General features: G+C 43.7%; 12 protein-coding genes across 12 annotated transcripts; 6 read left to right on the top strand and 6 right to left on the bottom strand.

The window, feature by feature from the left end:
* Positions 1–362: 362 nt before the first annotated feature.
* Positions 363–2,257, bottom strand: V1510DRAFT_97739 (Dip2/Utp12 family-domain-containing protein). The gene is made up of 4 exons (XM_066935816.1): positions 1,964–2,257; positions 659–1,874; positions 521–603; positions 363–471 (listed from the first exon to the last, which is right to left on the bottom strand). The coding sequence occupies exons 1-2, from the start codon at positions 2,006–2,008 to the stop codon at positions 798–800; spliced, it is 1,122 nt and encodes a 373-aa protein (XP_066789642.1). The 5' UTR covers positions 2,009–2,257; the 3' UTR covers positions 363–471; positions 521–603; positions 659–797.
* A 51-nt stretch (positions 2,258–2,308) lies between these two features.
* V1510DRAFT_414643 (DUF2407 C-terminal domain-containing protein) lies at positions 2,309–3,531 on the top strand. The gene is made up of 2 exons (XM_066933461.1): positions 2,309–2,888; positions 2,927–3,531. Exons 1-2 carry the CDS (start codon positions 2,508–2,510, stop codon positions 3,311–3,313), a joined length of 768 nt encoding a protein of 255 aa, XP_066789641.1. The 5' UTR covers positions 2,309–2,507; the 3' UTR covers positions 3,314–3,531.
* V1510DRAFT_363316 (uncharacterized protein) lies at positions 3,515–4,704 on the bottom strand (the record flags this gene model as incomplete). The annotated part of the gene is made up of 2 exons (XM_066931124.1): positions 3,515–3,689; positions 3,728–4,704. 2 exons carry the CDS (start codon positions 4,702–4,704, stop codon positions 3,515–3,517), a joined length of 1,152 nt encoding a protein of 383 aa, XP_066789640.1.
* A 1,524-nt stretch (positions 4,705–6,228) lies between these two features.
* Positions 6,229–7,485, top strand: V1510DRAFT_406666 (uncharacterized protein; the record flags this gene model as incomplete). Its single annotated transcript, XM_066932390.1, has 1 exon — positions 6,229–7,485. The coding sequence occupies one exon, from the start codon at positions 6,229–6,231 to the stop codon at positions 7,483–7,485; it is 1,257 nt and encodes a 418-aa protein (XP_066789639.1).
* Positions 7,486–7,541: 56 nt separating this feature from the next.
* On the bottom strand, positions 7,542–9,853 carry V1510DRAFT_414634 (zinc cluster transcriptional activator). Its single transcript, XM_066933460.1, has 4 exons — positions 9,260–9,853; positions 9,175–9,216; positions 8,874–9,098; positions 7,542–8,837 (listed from the first exon to the last, which is right to left on the bottom strand). Exons 1-4 carry the CDS (start codon positions 9,426–9,428, stop codon positions 7,747–7,749), a joined length of 1,527 nt encoding a protein of 508 aa, XP_066789638.1. The 5' UTR covers positions 9,429–9,853; the 3' UTR covers positions 7,542–7,746.
* On the top strand, positions 9,755–10,852 carry V1510DRAFT_97332 (ER protein Pkr1-domain-containing protein). Its single transcript, XM_066935815.1, has 2 exons — positions 9,755–10,779; positions 10,815–10,852. The coding sequence occupies exon 1, from the start codon at positions 10,040–10,042 to the stop codon at positions 10,376–10,378; it is 339 nt and encodes a 112-aa protein (XP_066789637.1). The 5' UTR covers positions 9,755–10,039; the 3' UTR covers positions 10,379–10,779; positions 10,815–10,852.
* A 350-nt stretch (positions 10,853–11,202) lies between these two features.
* Positions 11,203–12,682, top strand: V1510DRAFT_97872 (uncharacterized protein). The gene has a single exon (XM_066935817.1). It carries the CDS (start codon positions 11,324–11,326, stop codon positions 12,317–12,319), a length of 996 nt encoding a protein of 331 aa, XP_066789636.1. The 5' UTR covers positions 11,203–11,323; the 3' UTR covers positions 12,320–12,682.
* Positions 12,605–14,439, bottom strand: V1510DRAFT_363610 (MBOAT, membrane-bound O-acyltransferase family-domain-containing protein; the record flags this gene model as incomplete). The annotated part of the gene is made up of 5 exons (XM_066931142.1): positions 12,605–13,543; positions 13,598–13,714; positions 13,749–14,087; positions 14,124–14,194; positions 14,247–14,439. 5 exons carry the CDS (start codon positions 14,437–14,439, stop codon positions 12,605–12,607), a joined length of 1,659 nt encoding a protein of 552 aa, XP_066789635.1.
* Positions 14,440–14,631: 192 nt separating this feature from the next.
* On the bottom strand, positions 14,632–16,069 carry V1510DRAFT_414620 (nucleophile aminohydrolase). The gene is made up of 6 exons (XM_066933459.1): positions 15,902–16,069; positions 15,720–15,827; positions 15,452–15,670; positions 15,382–15,417; positions 15,138–15,346; positions 14,632–15,103 (listed from the first exon to the last, which is right to left on the bottom strand). Exons 1-6 carry the CDS (start codon positions 16,028–16,030, stop codon positions 14,959–14,961), a joined length of 846 nt encoding a protein of 281 aa, XP_066789634.1. The 5' UTR covers positions 16,031–16,069; the 3' UTR covers positions 14,632–14,958.
* On the top strand, positions 15,984–17,155 carry V1510DRAFT_98238 (S-adenosyl-L-methionine-dependent methyltransferase). The gene has a single exon (XM_066935818.1). The coding sequence runs from the start codon at positions 16,250–16,252 to the stop codon at positions 16,901–16,903; it is 654 nt and encodes a 217-aa protein (XP_066789633.1). The 5' UTR covers positions 15,984–16,249; the 3' UTR covers positions 16,904–17,155.
* On the bottom strand, positions 16,952–19,402 carry V1510DRAFT_98335 (uncharacterized protein). Its single transcript, XM_066935819.1, has 4 exons — positions 19,108–19,402; positions 18,914–19,073; positions 18,307–18,878; positions 16,952–18,271 (listed from the first exon to the last, which is right to left on the bottom strand). Exons 1-4 carry the CDS (start codon positions 19,225–19,227, stop codon positions 17,000–17,002), a joined length of 2,124 nt encoding a protein of 707 aa, XP_066789632.1. The 5' UTR covers positions 19,228–19,402; the 3' UTR covers positions 16,952–16,999.
* A 1,818-nt stretch (positions 19,403–21,220) lies between these two features.
* On the top strand, positions 21,221–21,702 carry V1510DRAFT_414615 (uncharacterized protein). The gene has a single exon (XM_066933458.1). It carries the CDS (start codon positions 21,427–21,429, stop codon positions 21,646–21,648), a length of 222 nt encoding a protein of 73 aa, XP_066789631.1. The 5' UTR covers positions 21,221–21,426; the 3' UTR covers positions 21,649–21,702.
* The last annotated feature ends 750 nt before the right edge of the window (positions 21,703–22,452 follow it).

The following is a 22,452-nucleotide window of genomic DNA, read 5'->3' as shown; positions in this document are numbered from 1 at the left end:
TCTTCGACCGATTGATTGCAAGTTCAGTATGACAGCGTGACTACATTTAATGCGAGTTTCAAGCGAGCGAAAGTGCCATGTTCTCACCTCTCAATCAGATACACAAGACATTATGGTGCGCACACAAAGAATACTTTACTGGCGTGTGTAGCGAAGAGACGATAGAAAATCATGTAAGGGACCTGATGGGCGCGTTGTCTGGTAGGAATGCATACTAGAAACATTGGAGGTGAACTTGCTAGAAACTTATCAGCTGTAATGTATGTGTCAAGCGAATTTGATACTAGTGCGTATATGAATTAGCATGGACTCTTAGGGCCCGTAAAGAATTCCAAACACTGAAAATTGCAATCGGGTGGATGGTCAATCTGAGCGCGAGAGAGAGCATTTCCTATGCATGACTAGAATTGTGACGCGTCAACGCGTCGATGCGCGTGCTATATCCATATACCCGATAACACGCGCTATCACCTGCACCGTATTAGCGACGACATTTTTTAAGTGCGGCAAGACGTCTGACACTCGCGCTATTTGTAGGTGCGACTGATCGCAGTGACGGCATCGCTATCGGCCTCTTGGAAGATGCGCACATACATCTGGCTGCTATGGCAGTCAGTCACCTATAAAGTCTCATGAAACAATTTATTACTGGACGTACAAGAATCCTTGGTCCAGATCGATGATGTAGAAGTTGCGAACAAAAACTTTTGGCGTACATATTAACAATTACAGTATGGATCATGCGGCTGTCAGGCTCTTTGCCATTATTTGGTCGCTGCCAGCAATTCAGGTCTAAGTTAGCTATCCACGTCGCTATCATTGCCATTTGAGGGTTTGACGTCAGTAAGGGTTTCACCGACTTCATCATCGTCTTCATCGTCGTCTTCTTCGTCTTCGTCGTCGTCCTCGGAATCCTCTTCGTCCTCCTCTTCGTCACTCCCATCGCCAACGATGAATCCAGCATCTTCTATGACTTCACTGTCTGCATCGTCACGGCCCTCTACATACTCGACATCTGCGTCATCGTCATCACTCAAATCTGAATCATCGCCGTCCTTTGCTCCAATGTAGACTTCACTAGCGACGACACCACCAGTTGAAACACTTGATCTTCTGTTTCTTTGCTTTCTACCCTTGCTGCTTGAGATCTCGATGTCTTCTCCCTCGCTTTCTTCTTCCATTTCGTCCTCCTCTCCCTCGTCATCCTCGAGACGCATTCGCCGCATTTCCATTTGGGCTCCGAGCATTTCTAGTCTACCTTGGAGCGCAAGGAGCCGCTGTAGTCCATTTGCTTGGGTACTCAAAGTCGTATGCAAAGAAGACAGAAGCTTCACAAGGTTTGGAAGCCCTATAAGATATGCACCATGGCATACGAGTGTCCAGCGCACCCAAACTGTCAACTGGGGGGCACGATTGGGCTGTCGGGCAATCCTTTCCGCAAGAACTTCCAAAAGGCCAACCACGAGCCGTGAGTCTAGCCTCTGGATGGTTTGCTTAATGGTAGTTTCGTCAGCCGAGCCTGATGACAGGCATGTCTCCAGAAGAGGCAGATCATGCGTCTTCAAAGCCTGAGTGAGAATCGTTGTCAAGGTGCCAGTCATGGGAAGCGGAGTTCCACTAACTCCATTTGTCGACAATCCACTGGCTCTTTTGTTGGCGGATTTCAGTCCGTTCGCGGTAGGCTTTAGAGGAGTGCTTTGGTTCTCGAGAGCGTGAACGCGATCCGCCAGCGTGATCTCGTCGTCATCTTCCTCGATTTCGTTGAGATCTTCGGAATCACTAGATGATGCGTCGGCCATGGAGATATCCTTCGTGTTGTTGCCAGCGACAACTACAGAATCGGCCTCATTGTATACAGTCGTCTTGCTTTGTGACTATTATATTAGCATTTGCTCTGTGATCTTCGAGTAAAGAATTAAAAACCACTCCAAAGCGGCTTCTGACGAATCCTTTCAAATCATACCTTTTTCGATCGAGCCGTAGCGGTCGGTATGCGTTTCGCGACCATGTTTTCGGTTGATGAGATCAAGAGTATTATGGCTCTCGGTAGATTGGTCTTACTGTGGTGCAGGTGCTCAGGTAAAGTTTGGGTATATAGCAGGAAATCACTTCTGACGGATCATTACCAGCTTCACCGAAGTTGCTGCTTGTTGACGCTTGCGTTGAGTAACGAATCACTGTCTGCTGAAAATGTTTCGTGAAATTTTTTTTCTGCTTGGCGGGCTTTGGGAAGTATCCCCGAAGAATAAGATTCTTAGAGAGCTCCGGGTAACCTTGCCATCACTTCCCTGTGCACGACGTAACCGCATATTTTGTATCTACAGCCTTTGGAAGGCCAACGACGAGTACAAGAAACAAAATGAGAGCGGTGTATGCTCTAGCACTATCCAATATTGAGAATATTTGAAGGTCGTACAGTCATAGGGTATACAAAAGTATACTCAATATTGACTCGAACCCGGTAGCAATATAAGAGCGACAAGCCAAGGCGCACCGATATCATCATTATGCCCATCATAGTCAGGTTTTCAAAGGCCTCTATTGCTGACCTGCGATTCCAGTTTCCTTCTCCGGGAACCGTCTTTCTAATATCCACGATTAAAAAGCAAATAAGAAAGGAGCGCTCCGATGAAACTAAACGGCGTCGACTGCGTTTAATATATGGTGGAAGGGTGTTGTCAGATTCGGTTGACTTCGCGGAGATCATTAAACCTATTCTCGAGCGGAATAGTATATCACAAAGTACTGAGGGCATCGAGAAATCTACTTCTCAAATCAAGGACGCGTCCGACGACTCACTACTCAACGATGAGCCTTTCAATGTCTTTTTGCATTGTTCAGTCGGCGACCTTCTCGGTGAAAATGAGCTTTTTGAAGTTGACACAGGTGTAAGTCACAGCCGCCGTATTTTGCTTACAGTCTACAGTCGCAGCCAGTACCATCAACAGTCCCACGACCTGTAGGATTTGACCGATTACGATCAGCAGGGTTCTCTGAACAAGATATAGCTCAATTGAGGCTTCAATTTAATAGGCTACATGGGGGAAACGTTGGAGATACGGACGATGAAACTCGGCAGATGGAAGAACGTTGGATAGACGAAGGGGCGCATGCTCAGGACACTTTAGCAGACGGAAGTCCGATAGGTGCTTATGAAGATTTGTTTCTAGGGACAATCGTAGGCTTCTTCTTCGGATTTCTCTCTCTTTTTTTCTTACGTGAGGGTGGCATTTTCACGAAAAGGCAGCAGATGGCAATAGTAGCAGGCCTGATAGTCAATGTTTCCTTTGCTATACTAAGGGTATACTACTGATGAGAAGACAACAGTTTTCAATAAGCATACCAGCGGATTACTGGACCGGGGCTGTATCTAGATAGGTAACTTTTGGATGCAGAAGGCCAAAGGCCGAATGAAATACGATGTGCATATTAATTTTAATTCATTACTTACTTCCGGTGCTAATTATCTTGTTAGCCGACATTATGTTGATGGCTTCTGCTCGTGTCAGTCAGGTCATATGACAATCCTACCATGTACTCTTTCAACGCTGGTTCCAGTAGATGCTTGTTCAACCCATGAGGGGAACTCCTCGGTGATTGTGTAATTCAACATTACTGCAGCGCTGTAAACGCACGCTACCGCCAACTCTCGGGCCTCGAACAGAACAGAGAGTTCATAGTTTTTATAGCTGGGTAAAATTAACAGTGACACGCACTAACTCCTTACCACTGTAAGACGAGATCTGAGGATATACGCCCAACAGTCGTCTCTTCAACGCCACAAATCCCATACTCACGGGCATAATCTCTCCTCCTTTGGCGATCACGAGATCCGAGATAGTACTTGGCCTGTCGTGTCATTGTACCAAGCGAGTGCTCTGTTATATTGTCGATATTGTCATCGTCACGGTCAAACCCGTGTACGTGGTACATCAACTCCTCGACGCCGAATATAGCATCAGTAACACCATTCGATACAATACTCGGTATTGCGTATAAAGCCAAAGGTAATCGAGTATCGAAGTTGAGAATTCTCAGTAGGATCAGTTCGCAGCTCACAAGGCCAGCTCGCAAGGAATCGTATGTATGTGAAGGAAAGGTCAGTCTCGGTTTCCGCTCTCTCGAATGTAGAATATGATATGCAGGGACAAGCAGCTCCCGAAATCTACGCGGTGATTCCGTAGTTTTTGTAGCTAGAGATAAAGAAGTCAAGACAAGGTCCCTTGAGTCCATGCTAAAGATGTTTTGAGCAAGAGTCTTGTCGTTTTGCGACTCGATGTTGTACTTATGGAATAGGTGTATATATCGCATGGCTAGGCACACCGTTTCTAATGGTAAACGTAGACACTCTGAAAGTATTGTTAAAAATGAGAAAGGATCAGAGACTGTTGGAAGCAAACACGGTTTCGGGGCATCTTCTCCGTCGATGTCACCTTTCAGATGGACATTTTCGTCGTTACTGCTAAGATCAGCTTGTTTTTTTTCAATGTCCCGCTGGGAGGAGCATTTTCGAGCAACTAGTGAGCCTGGCACATCATTCTCACGACATTGCTCGTATCTGAGAGATGTAGAGGCAGTAGCGCTGTTGATCTGGTGGCGCTGGCGCCTGTGGTGTTTATGATAGGAGCCGCTTTTATTGCTCGATTGATAGCGAGACTCCTTCTTCCGGAGACTTCCGCTGTCTGCGCGTCGATATGATGACATTGTTGCGGTAAATCTCAGTCAATCTCTGGAACTCCCGAGGTAGGTGCAAAAGAATTTGTAATATCTTACATAGGGTGATTGTCACGTGATATAATTGTACCTAACGCACGTCAATGAACCGCCACATCGACCTCCTGTGAACCGTGTCGCCGCATTATCCGACGCGCCGTGTAGTATGTCATGTGCCATACTACTCTAAGTATCATCCTTAAGATCAAGAGAAGCCTTGCCTAACTTATCCAAGTTAGTCCATATGCACTCGGTAGCTGTCGCTGTGCGCGTAGGTTTCTAAGCTATTACGTGTGTAAGGTGCGTAACCTCGTGACGTGTATCATTCAGTGATTGTGATCGCCAATTTTGGTGCAAATAATACGTTGATACATTAAAGCTGGCAGCGCCAGATCAGAAGACAAAAAAGGTCAATTAGCTAATGCACGCACAGCCACGCGTATTGCTGTTACAACTAGGAGAGATAGTTGTTTGTACAAATGAATATTTAAAGCAACAGCCGCGGCCTGACAGACTGTTCCTACTCTAGTGTTTCTCGCTCGATTCGTGGAATTCAACGATGTAGGGGTGGTTGGCTCCTGTCCGCACCATGTACACGCGTGTATGTAAAATATGGTCTGAGTCAACGAAATGTAAATGGTGATTACTCCGTATGTTCTACTTACTGTAGTTCTGATGAGGCAAAAGAGCGTAGCGCTAGTATCGAGAAGCGGCAGGTATATATTGGCAAGGCTTCCGTCTTCTCAGCCATGTACTGCACCAGCACTACTACCAATGTAGTCTTTTCAGCCTGTGCACCGGCAGATACAGACTATTGCGAGGCATACACTCGGTAGCAGGAGTTGTGTACGTAGTCAACATGTCCAGAAAATAGCACCCATTAGACGGTCAAGCGGGCTTCGCGATGCTAGCCAGTACCTAATGGCAACTGTCAACGTGCGCGCCGTCTAAATGCTTGAGAAAGGCACACCAGTATGGTTTGAGACCAAACTGGGCATTATAGGGTTAAGCTGTTGTCATGTGTACCCAATAGCAGGCCTCCTAGGCAGCAGGTTGGGGTCTCAGCGTAGAATAATTAGTGCGCATGCTTTACGTAACACAACTCCTGTTGTGGTCACTAACTTTATCAATAATGGCGGGAGGCGCTACCTAATTAAAATTCTATTTAGGCGTACAGGTCAAACAAGCGGAAAATCAGTTTGAAGGCGTCAACTACGACGAAGAGATTCAGAAAGAAGCGATCAATTTCGCAATACGGATTCTACTTCATAATCAATAAGTTCTGCTGCTCTTCCAATTCCTATAGATATTTTTTTTTTTTAATTCTCTTCTATCTTTTTTAGCCTTCATGCTGACTATTAGTGTATGTGCACGTTTGTAGGTGTCGGTGCTATATCTTACAGGTGGCCTTAGAGCTGGAGATCTACTTCCTTTCTCTATTCAATCTGATCGAACCTACGGACAAGAGTCCATACTTTATATTTACTCCAAAAGTATCGTCGAAGCTGCTTCCAAATGTTTGCAACAAATCCGAAACTCAAGGCTACCCGTTTCGTTGTTCTTGGTGTCTTCACTCTAGTCACTACCGCAGTTGTGTTATCCCAGGCGGCGAATCTAAAACCACTACCGCAACTCCTAAAGAATGAGCCAATTTTAAGTGCTAAAAGTTCAAAGGGTTTTCAAACTGTTGAGTCGGCCAGATTTGAGAGCAAGTCTTCGAACAAAGATCTGCAAGGATTAAAGTTAGTGGTCTTCGGAGACAGCTGGTCTGATGATGGTACACGGCCTGATCCTGACAGCAAGAGTTTTATTCCGGTCAAGGGCGAAGAGAATAACTATTACTACAATGAACGGAACACAGGTCCCCATCGGTATGGAAAAGGTGAAAATGGACGCTGGGCAGATGGCCCTGTGTGGCCGGAGTATCTTTCAGCATTCCTCAAAACTGAAGACTACTACAACTTTGCTTACGGAGGTGCTAAAGTCACCAATAAGTTTGTTGATTCTCCTGTTCCGGATTTAAAGACTCAATATGAACAATTCCTTGGTTTCGATTTGTATAGCGAGGACTACTTCAAAACCCAACTTGCTGCAACTCTGAAGGGAGAGCTCGAGGTTAGCGACGAACAGTTGAAAGAGGAGGCGCATGCAGCTTTCTTAGAATCCAATCGCCGCACCTTATTCATTTTTTGGTTTGGGATTAATGATATGCTACATTACAATACGCTATTGGACGATGCTCAAATCCGAAGCGATGCAGTTGACTACTCAGTTGAATTGTTGAAAAACGTCACGCTCGATATCTCGGCACGTTATCCGGAAAGTAATATACTGATCAATTACTCGCCCGATGTGACATTGTTTCCTGTTTGGACAAGTCGGTATCTTCAGGATGACGTCCATCTTCAGAGGCAGCGGGAGACAATTAAATTGACTCGCAAGTGGAACAAGCTATTGATGCAGAATATACTAAAGAAGTGGGATACATCAAGAGCATTTTTACAAGTATGGGACGCCAGCACTTGGTTTTCGCATACCCTCGGTGGAACCTCTGGTGATAAGTGGATCCATAAAACCAATCCCTGCTTCAGTCATGAAACGGACACATTGTGCGCAAAGCCAAAAACACATCTGTTTTGGGATGCTGCTCACCTCACAACGGAAGCTCACAGGGTATTAGCCTCTCGTATATATGTGTTAGACCTTTACAATGCCGTCAGAAGGAGGAATTTGGGGAAGCCTGCGAGAGAACTAAACGGTTTACCGTCATAAGCTCAGTTGTTGACTTTAAAGCACATTCAGTTTTCCGTACATAACAAGGTACAGGGGTTTGGCGTTTTTGATTAATATTGTTAGATCTCAAATGAGGTTTAGGTAGATTTTGTCGTTGCTGTTATGTACAAATACATGGTTAAGAGAATTTGGTCATAATTCTTCAATTTAAGTCTACTTATGATACATCCATGGTCAGTCTTCAATACACCCAGACGGACCCAAAAACATTTATATCGTACATATATTCTAACAGCTCAATCAAGAGTATACGGGAATGAAGTTCCCAATAATACAGCTAGGAATATTATATCTGTCTCGGCGAATGGTAAAGCTAAAGCAGCAGGATCTTTTACTAAGTCCGTCTCTCGACTTCAGCGTACAGCTTGTCAAAACAGCCTTTTGACCAGAATCAAACGCTATATTACCGTACTTTTCCCAATAGTTCACTGTAGAATCTTCTGACATCAACTCGTAGATCGCAAGTCGTCCATCACGTAAATCTTCCACCGGGACCTCAACTAAAGCGGCGAACTCTTTGTTTCCACGATAAATTTCTCCAGTTCGACGCCAAAGACACGCAGGAATTGCCATAGATGTGAAGACGCGATCATAGTCCAGCAGCATACGCTCGAATGCTTCCTCCACTAAAACCAAGTCAACATCGATTAAACTCTGTGCAATAGCTCGAAAGGCAGGTCTAAATATCGACAATGGTTTCAATATGCGTTGTCTTGATACTGGGGACATATGATTGTCCATGTACTTTTGTAGTCTGGCATAGCCCTTCACATAATTGAATGGGGCAAGTAATCCGGCTTCAAGTTTGGCGTTAATAACCTGTTTAAGTCTATCCTCTGGGGTTCCCTCAGGACCTCCAGATGGATCGGCAGCAGTTAAGAAAAATTTATCGCTTGCTGTCTCCGCTGAACTTGAAGATGTTACAGTGGGTAAAGTACCTCTCTCTGCCAAAGAGCTATTTATACCGATTTGCTGACTTGTACCCGAAGCATTGGCGTGCGAATTCAAAGCGTCATGCTGCTCGCCTGAAGTCAGTTGACGTAGCCTTCGCGTTCCCTGAGAAGAACTTGATCGACGATTTTCAGCAGCGGAAACTTCGTTGCTTCCTCTCATTTCTAGTTGCTTGGTTTCTTGCATGTGATTCGAGGAATTGTCCTCCAGCATTGTCAGGAAGTCATTCAAGGAAGACAATTCACTACCTGCAGCGGGCTCTGCAAATAAAAGCGAAGGCTGGTATGGCGCAAGATTCATTAAGGCACTACCTGGTACACCAGGACCAGAAAGCATCGACGACCAATCGAAATTGGCACTGGATCCAGTAGATGATAGATCTATCGTGTAAGAATTAGCCCGCGAGCCAAATTTACCTTTAGAGGTTTGAGTCATTTCTTGGACTTCATCGTCCAACTCTGCTTCACTATGCGCGTCACTTCCAGAGCTAGCCGATGAGGATATCGCTGCGCTGCCTTGCAAATCGTTTCCACTGCTCTTACTGCCGCCATTGGAGCTTTGGCCTTTTGACTTCCCATCCCTTTGCTCATCATGGCAAAGATGACCAATGTTTCTTTTGAGGCAGCGAGAGCATGGCCGTTCTAAGTTGCGTCAAAAATGTCCAATTATACATTGCCTTTGGCTTTATAGGTATTTGTCAATGTACGCTCGACATACCTGAATCACACGTCATGTGTGAACGTCGGCAATAAACACAGGCTTTACACTGTCAGTTGTGTCTTTATAGCTCTTCGATGCATACCATGATCAACCTTCCTCCTCTTTTGAGATTTGTTAATGGAACCTCCGGCCGATGTGGTGGACGTAGTTGATGCGCCCGTTTTTGCCAATGTGACTTCTTTCGAGCGGCTACCGGTTATGGGATTTGTCATCTGTGACATGTCTCCCGAATTCTCAATTGAGCTGTCCATCTCTCGGCTTTCTAATGAACCGGCTACTTTCGATTCGTAAACTGTTGCAGCAAAAGGAGCTAGTTATGTGAACAATAAAAACTGTAGTAGTTATATTGCAGCATTCACCCAGTAGATGACTCGCTTGTACTTGTTCCTGCTGCCTGCCAATTTGAGACTTGCACTTCGTCACGGCGAGGTGTATGGCGAGTTGGGTGCTTTTCATATAGAGATAGACTGAACGCACTGATGTACTTCTCCGCTTCTCCGGATATATATATGCCAATATTAGGTTACGCTGGTAACAGTCGATGTTGGCTTCTCTTGAATTTCAGACTCTGACCACGCATAAATCAAACCTGACCGCGTGATCAATAAATAATTTTCAGCACAGGCCAGACGCCTAAAAATACTGATGGCTATAGATGAATCATACCATCAGCTGGCTGGGACAAAACTTTTAAAACACGGGTAACAATTTACGGGACCATTTTAGGTAGGGTAACTTAGGAATACCCACATCGCTGCTAAGAACTCCGAGCAACTGCTATCTTCTCTGAACAATTGTTCTTTACGCTGAACAATTTGACAGATTAAATTTATCGTCAGAATCACGAATATCGTATTCAAGAATGTCTGGGTTCTTCACAGATCTGTGGGAGTCTATCTTTACTCCGGGAACTACTCCTACCTTGATAAGAGCTACCCACGCATCGTTCGCAGCTCTGGAAATAACACTTATCTCTTTGTGTATCTCTACCTACAACAAGCACTTCCTGTTCATGACTTTGATCGCCACTGGTCTCTGGGCAGGAATTACCTGGTTCATAAGTGAGCTGGAGAAGATGAAGGAGACAATGGCACAACAGAACGACCCTACGAAAACGGAAGGTTCAGACGCAGCAGACAACAGTATCGAAGAGTCGACAGAAGCCGCTGAGAAGTCCTCAGACAGCAAGAAGACCGAGTAAAAGGAAACCACTCAGCGTATGGTAGTATGCTACGGGACGCGTGAGATTCACAATGTCATTACGAACGTAACGGCAAAATCGCTGTAACGACAGCTACTATAGTTAATTGGTTCAAGATAGATTCATGATCAAATGATACAGTTTTAGAAGAGTTGGTGACTACCTGAATATCTACTCTTCGATAGGGTATAATTGCTACTACGTAGGGAAATAATGGGCTTAAATACGTAACTTCCCAATTAACTGACTGTCACACTATATAGTCATTTCAGCAGTTGTTGAGTAGTCAGTCGTCAATGAGGCCACGAGCGATCAAAGAACTGATTCCACTTTTCCGATCATCAGTAACCTGTACATACAAAGAGCCAAACTCACGGAAATTTATAGCAGAATATAGACCGGTAGGTTTGCATCGAAATGATCTAACATTACAGAGAATACAGGAGAGATACTTAGAAATAGAATGGCATAGGACGAATAAAATCTATCTACAGCTAACCGATCGACTCAATGTACAGGGTGAGCCGCTCAGAGTGGCTGCATTTTTGTCACCAAGTGCAAATTTAGATCTGCTGGCTCTGCAGAAATTGGTTGCAATCGTGAGTACTGATCTCAGAGCACACTCATATTTAGGATATACAGCAAAGATGGAATCTGGTTCACAAAAAACGATTGTCGGTCCTGGAAATATCCACGCAATTTGAAGTATGTGACAGTCGTAATGATTCTGACTCTAGGGCCGCGCCCAGAAAATTGAAGAGCCAGCATTGTCGCAATTTCGCTACATTTTGGTATAGTAACTTCACGCTCAGTTTTAACCAGCCGTAGCGTCATATAGGATGGCTTGACTCAACGGATATAAAGGTGTGCTCCGGAGAATCAATTGCAGGCACTCCGGAAACACCACAGTCCCTGGTGCAAGACGCTGAAGCGAATAATAAAGAAATGCACATGTTTGAAGCAGCATTTCAGATGTTCAATGATCTGGACAGATTTCTTCCTTCTCCCAAGTCTTTGAGGTATATCTCAGAGGCCACCCCGTCGTCATTCGATCCGTTAAAATTAAAGATCAAGCAGCATAAGAGTCATTTTCAAGATAAATTCGGTATAGATACCTTTCGTTTATTTACAATTTCCAACACCCGACCACGGACTGAAACCGACACCCAAAGGTTCGCAGAGTTGGTGGATAGCTTTCAAAAAGAGAGAGATTTCCTTTGTCGGTATGATATAGTGCGCCAATGGTTCCACATAGCGTGCTCTCATCCTGGTATAGCTAATGAACTGTATTGTTCAATGGACGGAATCCCTTCTCTGTTACAGTACGAGTTTGTCATCTTGGAGGACACAAGAAAATATTTGCTTCAGCCCTTCATCAAGGCCATTGAGGAGTCGGATCATAAATTGGCCCTAGATATTCTGAAATCGTTCTTCTTCAGTCGCTTTTGGAAATATTTCGAATTTGCTGCGGCGGATTTAGCAGCATGCGAGGCTCGAAATGAGGTGGACTTTAGGAATAGGCTCGCGAGGCCTGTGACTGGATCACGAGCGGGAACAATTCGCCTCGTTCTCTCGAAGGTCTTTTACAGTTTGAACATGTGTATTCATCCATATGCACCGTTTATATCCGAAAGCGCAAATCATGGACTACTGAGACAGGCAACCGATTATCCGTCAATAGACCAGCTCCCTGCACTGCTAATGACCAGAAATGTGTGGGACTCGAAAACATCAGAACGGGATATAAACATGCTTCATGAAATCATTGCACGGCTTCTAATGTTTTCAGAAAGATCTACACCCTTCGACTGCGAAGGCGTCATCTGGCTCTCTGGGGGAGGATTAACCTTATATGATATTTTGAGCGCGCACAAACACATCATCATCCGGTGCGCAAAACTGAAGACTTTAACGTGCTACAGCGAGGTTAGTAGTGACTGAAATTTCGGTTTTTAACATCAGTGTCCAACCGGCAATTTCGACTATAGTGATATATTAAGAAATGATATACACATATATGTACGCATACTCCAAGACGTCCCTCTAAGTGTACCGGATGTCGCTCATGCTAGGCAATCTCTACGGAAAGAGAAACGAGAATCAGCGCTTTCGAATCCTCGAAGGTTATTGAGATAGCAAAGGTGGTAACTCTACCGGCAGCTCTACTTTCAGTAAAGTACAGAGTTTAGTCTTCAGTAATGAAAGTTTTGATGCTCAACAAATTCTTTAGCAACGTATACTGATACCACGTCTTTCCTCGCTTGACCGTACTTCGTACATTAGCATGACACCTACGAAGAGTGCCATCGAGGCCACTGTAACGAAGAATAATCCACTGTAAGTGGTGAAGAGCAATGAGAACAAATCGCGCGCGCCGTCAAGACCGACGACAAATCCTACCAAGTTTGCGATCATCATGAGCCAAATATTGCAAACAGCCCCAACAGCCGACATGAATCGATACTGGGGTCTACCTTTCCACTTCTTGGCAGGGAAGAGCATTTTAGCGAAGACTTCAGGCAAAACAAATAACGTTATCAACCAACCCCAAGCTAACATTTTTAGTTGGATGTCGTGCCAGACAGCGACGAATGTGAACACTATGAGCATGTTTCTAATCGGATACTTCGAACCTTGCAGTGGGATGTATATATATCTGATAACCCACCTATTGTAGCTCCTGTGCCACGATCTCCAAAATGCACCCGCTGAGTAGTTGTTGCTCATACACCGTAGCATATTTTCTGGCGGATCTATGTCGTCGATAAGCGCCCAGAGTCGAAAAAATCTCCAAGGTATAACCAACTTCATCCATACCAAAGTCAAGTTGAAGTAAGCAACCATGCTTATTTGAAATGGAGATAGTCCACTCCATGCTTTCACACGGCTCAAAGAGACGACGTACATGAAATGAAGACACCATTCCATTACCAAAATGATGATTGCTAAACGAATACCATACTGAAGGGTAGACTTCAGTCTCACCGTCGATAGCTTATGACGAGATTGATATAGGTAGTCGTTGAAGGTTACGATTGGTCCGGCTATGTATAGAGGTGTATAAAGCAAGTATGCTAGATAGTTCGCAAAGTGGTATTCTTGTCTAGGCGATGGCAGCTCAACCCGTTCCTTCTCCGTCAATTTTTTTTCATCTCTCTCTCTCTTCTAAATATATCAGACCAATCATAGCTTTTCCCAAGTTCGTTACTGAACACTTACCTCAACATCTATCATGGAAGATAGACTGCTGTAATAATCGGCATTATAGCTGATCATGCGTAGCATTGAAAAATTGAAGCTGACATCCCATCGCTCGATCATCCCGCGGTACGAATCCTGTTTGTTAAAATGCACCGGTTCAATAACTTACTAGTGGACTAAGCGTACTATGAATTTGGCCGAAGCGATATCCATCGTTCCATTCGTTCAAAAATAGTAGCGCGATACCGAACACCCATGTCAAAGCTATCCCAGGTCGTTGAGGTAAGTACCTAGATATCGCAAAGTTCAGGCCATATATAATGAGCATTTTTATGAAGCTTAGTCCATGGAGTACTGATACAAATATCACTCCGAATACCAGATCGAAGTGCGGTCGGCGTACGCGGAAAATTCCGGATAGTCGTCGCAAGCATTGGTGAAGTGCCAATACAGTCAAAAGTATGATAATTCTATCCCGAAAGCTTGAGTACTGTAAATCAGAGTTATCCTCGTGTGTTAGAGGTGCAGGTCAATTCTATCTCACAATTTTTCGCCCGAACATCCAACCGTCTTCAAGAAACGGTTCTATCAGGGCATAAGACGGGCTGCTTTCTTCTTCTGTCAGTGACCCGGTATTCTAATACCCCGAGACTTCATCGAAACATACCATTGGTAGCTTTGATTGCGGCCATAAACATTTGTGGAACGACTGTTACAAGCACAACATAATATAGCATGAACTCTTTACTTCTCCATCTCGAAGGTGGTGCATTCCGTATAACATTTTGCGCCTTCTCCGTCGATGAACAAATTCGGGAATCAAGAACCTCCAAGCTGAACACCGAGAGTACGTTCATCATGGTGTATGAGTATTACACGGTCAGCCGAGACGCTAGGGGATATATGTATCCGGTCTTGCAATCGTGCTCATGAAACCCTTTCCTATTCCATTAGAATTACCGCCTTTGTGGACTGATCGCTCGTTGATTTGTCGGGCTATATTAAGTGTGTGGTGATCTGATCGGAGGAGGGTGGGGTTGGTGGTGGGTAGAAAAGTAGCGTGCAAGAATTAATTGATTTTCACTATTAGTTTACTTTACGTATATAGGCGCGCAAAGGAAGCCTACATCACTACGGCAAACAGCAATTTTTACGTAATACCATAAGCTATTGGTCATCACTTGCACTTGCGGAACAGAAAATTGATACAATCTATCGTGTACTTATGTAACTGCACTGTTTCATGAACAAATTTAACAGCCTTTCACCCGCCAGAAGCAATACATGATGCCAAACATCAACATCTGAATGCAGTCGAGATCACGAATGTAAATCGATCTTGGCAGTTAAGTGAGATTGCTGCGCAACCTGCGGGGTGTTTAAAAGTCGGTGGGAACATTCTCAAATGACTTCTCCTGCGCCTTGGTTTCCCAGAACAACCCTCCGACATTGTGGTTTCCGTAGTATTTCCATCCAGACTCAGCAACGTGGTAGAGATTGACTGAGCCGCCCGAAAATGCATCACTGGATGGTCAGATATACGTTGAAGATAACTTACCGGTGTGTAGCAGCAAGTATACTGCGGCGTCCAAGGTTGAGAGCATCCTCCAGACTAAGATCCCATTTGTATCCTTCGTCGAGAACGCCGTAGGCAAAGGTTTGGCCTGAGCCCACACAAAACAGATCGCCCTTCATTCTTGTGCCGTCACTATCAACGTAAAATATACTAGGTCCTTCTAGCTTTGTATAGCCACAGACCATAGTTCCCTTGATATGAGAATATGTACAACTATATCACTTACCATCGACAATCCCATTCCTTTATACTGATAAACGAGCTGCATGTCAGGAAACTGTATGTCTACAACTTACGTTGGACAGTATTTTGCTGGCTGCCGCTACACTGATACGGCTTTTTTCCCGGAGTTCATGAAGACGGCACTGCACACCGAGCCAGGTTTCCCAAAACTGACAATCGGCAGCACCTCCAGCCATGGTGCCTAAGAGAAAAGGATTGATTTCGATAACTTTCTTCACAGTTTGAGATGCAATCCAGTTTCCTGCGGTGGCTCTGGAGTCAACAGCAACAATCTTTCATTAGCCCATTCTTGAATCTAGTCTTGAGTATAAGCAGACTTACGATTCCCTCCTTGAAGCGGAAAGCTAAGGTCGTTGTACCGTGCGCAATCTTAATTTTACAGTCTGGGTTTGAAGCGTCATCTGTATGCGCGCGAAGAAATGCTGAAGGCTGAATAGGTTAGTTGCGATTTACTACACGACGGAGATGTATCCGATATTGTAGCTGATGTATAACAAGCATACCTGAGAGATTGGAGGCAGTCGTAAGTTTGGTGTAGATACCAAAGCCTGGTGGCAATAGACATCCTCCTCATCGAGCTGGAAGCCATCAGCGTCAATGCGATTTGTGTATTTGGCGACCAGAGCATCCATGTTTCAGTTTGATCCGCAAGATGAATATCAAAGATATCTGGTGATGTTGGACTTGAGAAGCGATGGGAATATTCATGATCGTAAGGGTAAGGTGTGAAATATGGTGAGACGACTTCCACCGAAGACCTCTTCAGGCCCATTTCGAGGCCAACAATCAGCACTGTTCGCTATATAATAGTATATAAAGTCCGGCAGACTTCTTTATGCTTAAAATACTTCATGTTACCTACCCCTGTGACAGATCATGTCGATATAGAGCAAGTATACGAGCCGTCAGAGGATTCCTACCTACTGCTTGATCTTCTCCATGAAGAAGCGAGCTACATCAATTCTCGTTTCAGATGTCCTGTGGTTTTGGAGCTTGGTGTCGGTAGCGGTGTTGTCTCGACTTTTGTGCACAAACATGTAGTGCCATTAGGAATATTTATTGGCACTGATATGAATCCTTACGCCTGCTCTGACGCTGCCCGCACGTCTATGGCAAATGGGGGGACAGAGTATTTTGAAGCAATAAGAACAGATCTATGGCTTGGTATCAGACCTAACCTCGTTGACGTACTAATATTCAACCCACCGTATGTGCCTGATGAATTTGTACCTTCAGCTACGGACTGTCAAGCAAGAGATGACTGGCTAGATCTAGCTTTGTCAGGTGGAACAGATGGCATGGAGACCACAACAAAGGTCTTGGATAACCTAGGAAAGATATTGTCGTCTCGAGGTATTGCATATATTCTATTCTGTGGACGCAACAAGCCTAGCGAAGTGGCAGATAAAATGTGCAAGCAAGGTTGGAAGGCTACAGTAGTTGGACAGCGTAGAGCTGGATGGGAGGCATTAAGCGTCTGGAGATTTCAGAGGCCTGCGGAGTGAACACAGTTCATTCTGAAAACGATAATCTGTATATATTGCCAATTTAAAATAAAATCACAACTGCTCCTGTAACCAGATAGACATGCGCATATATCCTTATTCCCAACTGTTATCCTCTATATCGTCGAGTACCTCGTAGCTATCATCACTTAGGAATTCGTACTCGTCGATATCATCATTGGAGTCGGTCTCTCCAAAATCACCACTAGCAACATCAGAAACATCCGAAACTTCAGACATCTCCTTGACGGTCTGTGAGTGAAAACTTAATGACATAGGTACGTCATCAGCGAACACTTCCATTTGAGCATCAGTCAATTCATTGACAGCCAGCACGGGGAAAAGCATCTCCGATGAATCCGAAAACCTGCTTTTCTGCAGGTCACCTTGCGAGTCGGCAATATCTGTGCGTTCCTGAACATTTACCGTACAACTTAGCTTTGGACCAAAAAATTTCCCTTCTGGATCCGCCATGCTCCAAAAAGACGTATAGCAGCCAGGTTCCTCAGGCGCTTGTAACATAGTCGAAAAATAAGACGATTCCCCAATCTGTATTGGGACTGTTACGGCCGTCACGCGCGGCACCTTCTGGTTGGTAAACATCTGAGAACCACCAACGAAAACAACAGAAGTACCCGGTGCCCAGTTGACTGTGCCCACGTTTTTAAGGGACCAGGACTGAAAAAACATAGTCTTCTTCTCCAACACCTTTTCGGCCTCTTTGGTTTCCATACACAATTCACCATCATACTTATGAGCAGGTAGCTCGGTGGTAGATAACGTTAAAGCAGGTGTGACCGAGATAGTTGAGTCGTGTGTACCAATGGCAGCATCTGTGAGTCCGAGACATTTAAGAGATCTGTTTACTGTTGAAAAATCACCGGTTATGTCGTGACTCTGTAGGCCAGTTTCTGCCCTAGCATCAACCCGACGATCGTCTTCGTTAGTATCATTATCCGATAATTCTCCATATTTCTTCAATGTAACACCAAGAGAATCGTAATACACCGATTCACAGGATATAGAGGCCACCGGAAGTTTGAGCTTGATCATCGGATGCGACTTGTCGTGCGGATAGTCTGGTAGAGCTTCACAGTTCTCGCATAAATCATAATCCTTGCATATGGCACATGTATATCTTGCGCCGACAATACATTCGCGAACTCTTTTACAGTTCGGGCCATCACACATAATGCCTTCATGATATTCTGGATGATCAACCGTCAGCTTACGAATAATATCCCCTGGAGCCCTGACTTTAACGAAAGCGTGAGCAGCATGTTGCTGCTTGCGACTGCTGATGAAGCACCGCTCGCAATAGTCAAAGTCCGGACAGTCGGCACACTTATAGCGAATCCCTGGTATGAGCTGCAAAGTAAGTCTCCTCCTGTGAAACCACTTACAGTATCACAACCATCGCAGATGGCACGAGAGGATCCGCGCGTACATCCATTGGTCTTCGTCTCATCTAGTGAGTCGGCCATATCGACATCTGCTGACTCTCCGCTAATATCAAGTTCTGTGGTATCCTGCAATTTGCAGCCATAAAGCGAGTGAGAGGCAACCCGGCAGTGTCCATTCTTGATAGTGACACATTCTTCACAAACATCGAAGTTACCACGGTCGCAAACGGAGCAGTGATAGTATACGGACTTGACGTTTGATCCACACAAATTGCAGACTATGAAAACATCCGCTGTAGGAACGCTTGAAGTGTTTTTCGACCTCACGAATTTGTGCTTGCGGGATCCTCTATGCCAGTTTGATCTCTGCTCGCGCTTCTTCTGTTCCAGTAGGGCACGAAACTCCGATGTCAAACCATCGACCTCCTTTCCAACAATCTCCCTAATGACACTTTCATATTCTGGAGACTGTAGGAGGGTGGCGACTGAGCTCGAGGTTTCGTTCTTAGATTCCGGGGCCCTGTCACCCGTGCTTGTAGACCTAGTCTCAGCATTCACTACTGATTGTTCTACTTTTTGTCAGTAATACAACACAGATCATACTCACGTTCACGGATTCGAACTCTGACGCTATTCTTCACTTTGATAGAGCGTGCCATAGCCGCATAGCTCGCCTGCCCATCTAAAGGGCAATATTGTCCATTGCTTGTGGAATAACGCTCTAGAAATAAGGGAGCATCTTCTGGCAAAGATAACAGAAACTTCACCTTCAAATCAGCAAATCCTTTCTCTTACTCTTACCTGGGAAGCAAACAAAGGTTCGACGAAATGTTCGGGTGATATTCTGAACCGTCGGAGAGACCCATTATAGTGAATTTTGAGACTCACAAGGTCATCCTGGGATAATCTTCTGGCAGCCATAGCTAAGTACCTATCACAACCAAGTTTGGGAACTTCTTATAGATACGAATATGACTATCTCAAGCTGTTGAGGCACCGGCTGAGGAACGTAGGTGATACTCAGAGGATAATGAGGAGGTTATCGTAGCGTACCCTCTCCGACAGATAGCGTGCACAAGGTTGGGAGGGTAAGGTCTGGCATCGTTGTTATTGGGAGATTGAAGAAGGTACACACTTAACAATACCCAAAAAGTAATTTTTCCATAATCGCACCCCACAATACGCAATACTCAAACAACAGCTGATATCTAGAGTGCGAGCCGATGCAAATGGCCTCGACATTCTATACAGAAATCTGTTGCACTGCTCTTCACGTTTTGTTTTACAGCTGGACAGATCGGAGAGGTAGTCATATGGTACCCTACCCTGCCATTAACCGTTATTTCTGCTGATTACCAACTACAATCAAACTCTACAGTTACGCCATAAACGTAAAGTGTATAAACCCACATACTATAAAGACCGCTGAGATTTTATCTTTTTCTTTTTTTTTTCTTCGTGCGGCACCAGGATTATTCCGTGTTGTTCATCTGTGCGTCGAAGTCATTTCACAAAAACAAAAGCACAATGGTGAATGTCATTTCCTGGTTAGAGAAATGTTGACTGTCTTAACGCCTATTTGGTTACCAGCTTTTCACCATCAGGTGAGGGCGATGAGAAATCAGAGGGCTAGGGATGTCATATAAGTTGAAGTCAGAAGTCACTGCTTTTGCAGACGCTTCCTGCTGGTGTAAATCGTAGGCGGTCACTGAAGCAACACACTTCGGCAAGACTACGTAGTGGTCTCTTATGTGACTTTGAAATGTACTAAAGGCAACACTCTGGCATGTCCTCTTGAGGAGCCATTGACGTCTCATCTAAAAGACTGACGAAGTCGCTTTTATACTGCAGAGGGCGGTTCTTGTGGTTCATTCCTAAGCCCTTCTGATCGTGAAACTACACTTTATCATTTGGATTGACGACAGTTGCTCGCTTTTAAAGAAACGTAGCGAAGATGTACATGTTTATGGCACGATGCAGAGGACGTTACAAAAAAAAGTTTCATGGCACTGCAATATCCATCGATGTCTGGGTTGTATACACATCAGCCAGCGCTAAATGAAGACGCTTAAGGACGTAGCTTGTTCGTACAAGAGATCGAGGGGCCATATGTCGAAGAAGATTGATTATACAGTAGAAACTCTCCACATTTTTGTCTCAAGAAACTACGTTTGTTCCATTATCAATGGAAGCTGATATAAAAATTACAGATAATTTTAATCTCAATGATAACTCTCTCTTCTTTCATCCCTAGTTACCTTGACAATTATTTGAATAGTCAAATAATTTCAACACCTGTAATAATATGTGTTGGAGAAGAGAAGCTGTAGATATATATTTTTCACATCCACAGATAGCTCTTCTATGCGCATAATCATCATATGATAAATGTGCTATTAGAATGGAGTTTGTCAGTATCGCATTAATATACGACGCTGTCGCTCACTACTCAAATTTATACACGGCCTGTATAGTCTAAATCAAGTAACTTTTCGCCAATAGTAAGCTTCTCAAATTAAAATCAGAACATAATATTCTGCAAACTCACTAATTTAAATGACAGATCATAATAATTTTTTATGATGCATCTCAGTCGGCAGTAATCACCTGTTTTTTTAAGTACGAGACTTACGATTAAATATATGCCAACATCAGAATTTTTTTTAGCGACCGCTGTAGCTTATTCAATAAATACAGAATGTAGGTGAAGAAGAGAAGAGTGATGAATAATTTCTACTGCACCGTATATTGTGTCTCGCAAAAATAAAATTTAGGGAGATACTACCTGAGAAAACATATTGATTCATAATTACTAATATATCAATTTCTTACTGAGTCAATTCGAATATTACAAAATTATGTATTCAATTGTCAAGAGTGTATTCTAAGTTTATTCTTAGGCATATACTTCCAGCATAAATTACAGCCAAGCTATATGAGTCGCTAGTACGAAATTCAGGTATGCAGCATCTGGACGCGGTTTATACCTTCGAATTGATCAACATCGCAGGCGCAAAAGTGGTGCCACGAGAGTAAATGCGGAGGATAAATACTCATTATAGTATTACTAAATCAAGATCATAAAGTGCCAATCAAGCTCTATTTACACCAATTCGCCTTATGAAATTGAGATATTTCCTGGTAGCATACTCAATTAGGGTACTCATGATAAATAAATCGAATAGCACGTTCAAATGCGCTTGCGCTCAGTCCTACCGACAAAGTCACTGTATTTCAGATTTCACGAAATCGTACGACACAATTGTTTGCTGTTGTTGCAATTTTTGGTATTTACTTTGCTACAAGCGGTGCCCTGTGATTTCGTTAATGTTTTTTTTGTAAAGCATGGAGTCGGAGTTCTTCTCGATAAATTAACAAATATAAATTGTTTTATCAACAGAATGATATTGAATATTTCAGAGCGCTAAAAATATTTAGAGCCAGATTATCAAAGTTGAGTTTTTTTCAATGTACATACAGCATTTCAGTCGTATTATAGTATTCGATCAGAATCCTGTTCACCAGACCGCTCAGACATCAAGAATGATAAGAGCGCGTATACAGTCTACGCGAAATGTAGTGTAAATAAACCCAGAAGCTGTTCATTGTGCCAGCAAAACGATAACCAGGTCTAAAAGGCCATATTAGGCCTAACTTTGTATACACACAAACACGCTGTGCCTCTACTTGCGCACTACAAATATTTGGTGCTTGCCGTTAAGTGATGACCCCGGCAAATATACGTAGTATTACTTCAAATCGACTGACTCGAGTATTAGTGTAGTGGGTTGTTCTGACCGGTTCTTCAATTCATGTTCTACTTGGTGTCAACAACATTTTATTGTAGCTATTCAAAAATTGTTGAACTTAACATTTAGTCTGTGCATTATCTATAAAAAAATTATCACTACGATTCGCTGTCAAAGAATTGGCGTCTAGTCGACAATTATTGTGCTGTTTTTGCTGACTGCAGCTATTATGTTTCAATTTTATGAAATTAGCGGTTGATGATACTGTGATCTGACTTTGACAGCCAGAGGCACAGAGCTGATATTATTATTATTATTATTATTATTATTATTATTATTATTATTATTATTATTATTATTATTATTATTATTATTATTATTATTATTATTATTATTA

Source organism: Dipodascopsis tothii (genome assembly GCF_038497935.1).
Source record: "Dipodascopsis tothii strain CBS 759.85 unplaced genomic scaffold V1510scaffold_10, whole genome shotgun sequence".
NCBI classification, from domain to species: Eukaryota; Fungi; Ascomycota; class Lipomycetes; order Lipomycetales; family Lipomycetaceae; genus Neoaidaea; species Neoaidaea tothii.
The sequence above is the reverse complement of the archived record's forward strand: the minus strand, read 5'-3'. Positions and strand labels throughout refer to the sequence as shown.

Excerpts from the sequence above, each read along its gene's own strand:
- V1510DRAFT_97739 (XM_066935816.1), bottom strand. The coding sequence starts at position 2,008 with ATGGTCGCGAAACGCATACCGACCGCTACGGCTCGATCGAAAAAG. Across the intron at positions 1,875-1,963 it reads CTACGGCTCGATCGAAAAAG|TCACAAAGCAAGACGACTGT; the intron begins GTATGATTTGAA and ends CTAATATAATAG.
- V1510DRAFT_414643 (XM_066933461.1), top strand. The coding sequence starts at position 2,508 with ATGCCCATCATAGTCAGGTTTTCAAAGGCCTCTATTGCTGACCTGCGA. Across the intron at positions 2,889-2,926 it reads TTTTTGAAGTTGACACAGGT|TCGCAGCCAGTACCATCAAC; the intron begins GTAAGTCACAGC and ends TACAGTCTACAG.
- V1510DRAFT_414634 (XM_066933460.1), bottom strand. The coding sequence starts at position 9,428 with ATGGACAGCTCAATTGAGAATTCGGGAGACATGTCACAGATGACAAAT. Across the intron at positions 9,099-9,174 it reads ACACATGACGTGTGATTCAG|AACGGCCATGCTCTCGCTGC; the intron begins GTATGTCGAGCG and ends GACGCAACTTAG. Across the intron at positions 8,838-8,873 it reads AATGACTCAAACCTCTAAAG|ATCTATCATCTACTGGATCC; the intron begins GTAAATTTGGCT and ends CTTACACGATAG.
- V1510DRAFT_97332 (XM_066935815.1), top strand. The coding sequence starts at position 10,040 with ATGTCTGGGTTCTTCACAGATCTGTGGGAGTCTATCTTTACTCCGGGA.
- V1510DRAFT_97872 (XM_066935817.1), top strand. The coding sequence starts at position 11,324 with ATGCACATGTTTGAAGCAGCATTTCAGATGTTCAATGATCTGGACAGA.
- V1510DRAFT_414620 (XM_066933459.1), bottom strand. The coding sequence starts at position 16,030 with ATGGATGCTCTGGTCGCCAAATACACAAATCGCATTGACGCTGATGGC. Across the intron at positions 15,828-15,901 it reads GACTGCCTCCAATCTCTCAG|CCTTCAGCATTTCTTCGCGC; the intron begins GTATGCTTGTTA and ends TAACCTATTCAG. Across the intron at positions 15,104-15,137 it reads ATACTTGCTGCTACACACCG|TGATGCATTTTCGGGCGGCT; the intron begins GTAAGTTATCTT and ends CTGACCATCCAG.
- V1510DRAFT_98238 (XM_066935818.1), top strand. The coding sequence starts at position 16,250 with ATGTTACCTACCCCTGTGACAGATCATGTCGATATAGAGCAAGTATAC.
- V1510DRAFT_98335 (XM_066935819.1), bottom strand. The coding sequence starts at position 19,227 with ATGGCTGCCAGAAGATTATCCCAGGATGACCTTGTGAGTCTCAAAATT. Across the intron at positions 19,074-19,107 it reads AACCTTTGTTTGCTTCCCAG|GTGAAGTTTCTGTTATCTTT; the intron begins GTAAGAGTAAGA and ends GCTGATTTGAAG. Across the intron at positions 18,272-18,306 it reads TCTGCGATGGTTGTGATACT|CTCATACCAGGGATTCGCTA; the intron begins GTAAGTGGTTTC and ends CTTACTTTGCAG.
- V1510DRAFT_414615 (XM_066933458.1), top strand. The coding sequence starts at position 21,427 with ATGAAATTGAGATATTTCCTGGTAGCATACTCAATTAGGGTACTCATG.